Below are 4,166 nucleotides of genomic sequence, written 5' to 3'. Positions count from 1 at the left end.
GTAATTTTATTACATATATTGTAGTAGTCGGAAAAATTAAGATGACCAAAAGAAATCAGTGTTTCCTGCGCTTAAGATTGTTAAGAAATTTCACGGGGCAAAAGATAGATAAAGAAAGAAAGAAGTCAAAATTTTTCCTACGTTTAATTTTATTCCGAACACTCACATAGCGGCCAATTAATTGGAAGGAAAAAAGAAGCGAAGAATATTCCGCGCGGAAGATTTTATTCCATAAAATCATTTGCGAAGGAAAATTAAAACAGGGAACAGGCAGAATGATGTTTGCCTCCATGAATTGTATTACACTCATCGACATGGAAAAAGAAAATTAATCTAATCCCAAGGGAGCAATTTACCATACGGTTAATTTAATTCCAATAAATTCGGGGGGCCAAGATGATGAACAGAAATTGGAAGAAGGTTTTGTGCAGATTTAATCGCGTATAAATCATGACAACTCCAAGGGAAAATGAGACGAAGGAGGCCGAGGCGCGTGATCAGACAGTCTAATCTTATTGTAAATATTCCCCAAACAACCAAATTCAACCAAAGTGACCAGACAAATCTCCCGTCCATGTAAGTTAATTCCGTAAATTCGGGTGCCAAAGAAATAATAATGCAACCAAGAAATAGCATGTTCACCTCCTTTAAAATCCTTCAGAATAATTATCGGTGGATGTAGTATCTTGCACACAAAAGAAGAAGGGTAGTTTCACACGTGTAATGTCATTGCAGAAATTTGTGTGCAAGGAAATAATTGGCAGAATGGATAAAGGACCAATATTCAACCACTTTAGTGTCATTCTGAATAATTACCAGAGAAGGCAATATTTTGCACAAAGAAACAGGGAAAATAGTTTCACACGTGTAATGTCATCCTCAAGGTGTGTGTGGATCCAAGTAATTGATCGAATGGGAAAGGAATAAATATTCCACCCCTTTAGTTTCATTCGGAATAATTACCAGACGGGGGCAAAATTTTGCCCAAAAGAAAAAAAGAATAATTTAACACGTATAAAGTCATTCCCAAAATGTGTGTGCCAAGAAATAATTGAACAAATGGAAAAGGAACGAATATTCCCCCCCTTTACTGTCATTCGGAATAATTACCAAACGGGGACAAATTTTGCACACAGATAAAATAATGTTTCAATGACGTAGCCTCCTAAGAAAATTACGTGGCAAAGAAATAGTTAAGCTAATGGAAGAAGAAAAGATATTCCACCCCTTTACTGTCATTCCGAATAATTACGAAACCGGGACAAATTTTCCACACAAGAAAAGGAAAGATAATTTCACACGTGTAATGTCATTCCAAAAATGTGTGTGCAAGGAAATAATTGATCGAATGGCAAAGGAAAAAATATTCCACCCCTTTACTGTCATTCGGAATAATTACCAACCGGGGACAAATTTTGCCCAAACGAAAAGGGGAAATAATTTCACACGTGTAATGTCATTCCAAAGATGTGTGTACAAGGCAATAATTGAAAGAGTGACAAGCGGCCCAATGTTCCACCCCTTTAGTGTGATTCAAAATAATCAACAGACGGAGAAGAATTGTGCCCACGGAAAAGGGAAAAATAATTTCACAAGTGTAATGTCATTCCAAAAATGTCTGTTCGAGAGAATAATTGAGCAAATGGCAAGCCACCCAATGTTCCACGCCTTTAGTGTCATTCAGAATAATTACAGGATGGGGCAAGATTTAGCACACAGGAAAAGGAAAAATCATTTCACCCGTGTAATGTCATTCCCAAAATGTGTGTGCAACGAAATAATTGATCAAATGGGAAGGAAAGAATCTTCCACCCCTTTACTTTCATTCGGAATAATTACCAAACGGGGACAAGTTTTGCACACAAAAGCAAAGGGGGATGATTGACTGGAGTAATGTGATTCCAAAAATGAGGGAGCGAAAAGATAATTAAGAAAATCCAAACAAAGCGGATGTTCCCCCCATTTAGTGTCATTCTGAATAATTATCAAAGAAGACAACATTTTGCACACACAATCAAAGGGGGATGATTGACTGGGGTAATATGATTCCTAAAATGCGGTTGCGGAAAAATAATTAAACAAATCCGAACAAAGCGGATGTTCCCCCCATTTAGTGTCATTCTGAATAATTATCAAAGAAAACAATATTTTGCACCCACACGCAATAATGTTTCAATCGCGTAACATCCTAAAAAAAATTCCGTGGCAAGAAGATAATTAACATAATGGAAACGGAAGGAAAATTCAACCCCATTCGTTTTATTAGGAGTAATTACCGTGCAAAAGTAAAGGGAGAGAATAGAAAGGAAAAATTAATTACGCGTTTAGTGTGACTCCAAATAATTAGAATGTGTGCGTTATTTTACACAACAACAGCGACAAATGTTGCACTCTTGCAACTTCATTCCAAATAATTACGAAGAGAACAATATTTTGCACACAGCAAAAAACAACTGTTTCCACAATTTAATAAACTTCGAATTAATTATAAGTCGGGAAATATTTAGCAACACAAGGAAAAAATTTTTTTAACTCGATTAATGTCATTCTAGATAGTTAACGAGGAAAAGATATTTTGCACGTAGCCCAAAACAACTGTTTACCCTATTCCATGTCATTGCAATTAATCATCGACAAAGGAAGAATTAAATAACCAAAAGGGGAATTGTTTACTCTGATTAGTGTCATTCCAATAAATTAAGACGAAGACAATCTGTAGCCCCCCTGCAGGAAAAGGGGTTTAACCAAATTAATGTTATTTAGAATGTCCCAATAGCAGGAAATAATGAGTCCGAAAAGAGAAATTAGGACTATCTCTTCCAAAAAGCCTAGAAAGCCAAGGAATTCCCAGACAAGAAGTCGACTCCCAAAACTAACCAAGAATGAGTTGTGCAGTATGATGTGTATCAAAGTAACCGAAGGGGGTCTTCGCCTCAAGGAACCGGAGATTACATTCCCTTTCCCAATGTGGCTGAATAGAAAGAAACAGGACACAGTATCTGAACAGCCGAAAGAGGATCCGATACCACCGTCTAAAGTTAGTGAAAATAATTGTCAGGAAAAAATTGAGACGAAGAAGAGTAATGAATCCTTCAATTCCTCTGATGCGAAAAATTTGACAGGCATTGGTTACTATCTCTAGCGGAGGAGAAGGTATATCCCAGGAAAACTATTATTTCAAGAGATTGCAAAGGGGCATTTGGCAAGATGAAAGAAAGCAGAAGATGTATTCCATTCGTACGTTTATTCTAGAAATATAACGAAAAGTCCTTAATTATCCTAAGAAGAAGAGGGAGGATAGAATTTATTATGTTGCATATTTTATTGACATCGAGAAACCTAGGCCCTCTTAAAAGTAGGGTGATGAATAATGTCCTAAGGAAAAGGCCTCTAACAACGTACATGCTTTTTTAATTCTTACAAATCGTGATTCATTTTATAACGAACAATTAACGTATATCTGTACATGACAGTGATCATTTGTTAGTTGTGTCCAATGTTTGTCCATATGAATAGCTATCTCGTTATGCATGTTTTAAAGACCTAAAAGAACAACTTGTCCCGTGAAAATATGTTCACAAATCCTGAAAAATTGGATAAACTCTAGGACTCTGATAATGATGCATTCAGCCTTATATGTTCAGCGTAGGATAGGGTTCAGGTATACATTTAGGGTTTAGGGTTGAGAAATAACAGCGACTATTATAACCTCCGTCCCAAAACACTGACTAACGTCATTTACAACGTTGAACCCCCTCCTAAGTATGCATCTGGGTGCAGGAAGGGGTTATGACCCCCCTAGGATGACCTTCCTTCCATAGATTAGTTCTGCCCCGAACAATATGTAATGTGTTCTAAGGAGTCCAGATTTAGTCTACATTGTGTTAGAATGTTTACCATCTTCCATTTTATGAGTCTATTTTCGTGTCCATTATTAGTGATTCCACCCATGTATGGTTGTTAGAGGACTTAGATTGACCCAAGTTAGAAAGTCAATAGAACCATTCTAAACCCATAATTACATGTAAAGGAGCGTCTTAGAAAAGGAAGAATTGATCTATGAGTCAGTCAATGGAATGGACCAAGTTTGAAAACATCCATGTTGGGATGTCCCTTCCTTCTAAGGAGTGGTACCAACAGAGTGGCCCAACCCCAACCAACAAAGG

General features: G+C 36.9%; 1 protein-coding gene across 1 annotated transcript; it reads left to right on the top strand.

Moving 5' to 3' along the window:
* Nucleotides 1-1,201: 1,201 nt before the first annotated feature.
* Nucleotides 1,202-3,142, top strand: C922_05600 (hypothetical protein; the record flags this gene model as incomplete). Its single annotated transcript, XM_008821171.1, has 2 exons — nucleotides 1,202-1,744; nucleotides 2,780-3,142. 2 exons carry the CDS (start codon nucleotides 1,202-1,204, stop codon nucleotides 3,140-3,142), a joined length of 906 nt encoding a protein of 301 aa, XP_008819393.1.
* Nucleotides 3,143-4,166: the final 1,024 nt, after the last annotated feature.

Source organism: Plasmodium inui, assembly GCF_000524495.1.
Source record: "Plasmodium inui San Antonio 1 unplaced genomic scaffold supercont1.108, whole genome shotgun sequence".
NCBI lineage: Eukaryota > Apicomplexa > Aconoidasida > Haemosporida > Plasmodiidae > Plasmodium > Plasmodium inui.
Note: the sequence above shows the minus strand (reverse complement) of the source record. Positions and strands in the feature narration are given on the sequence as shown.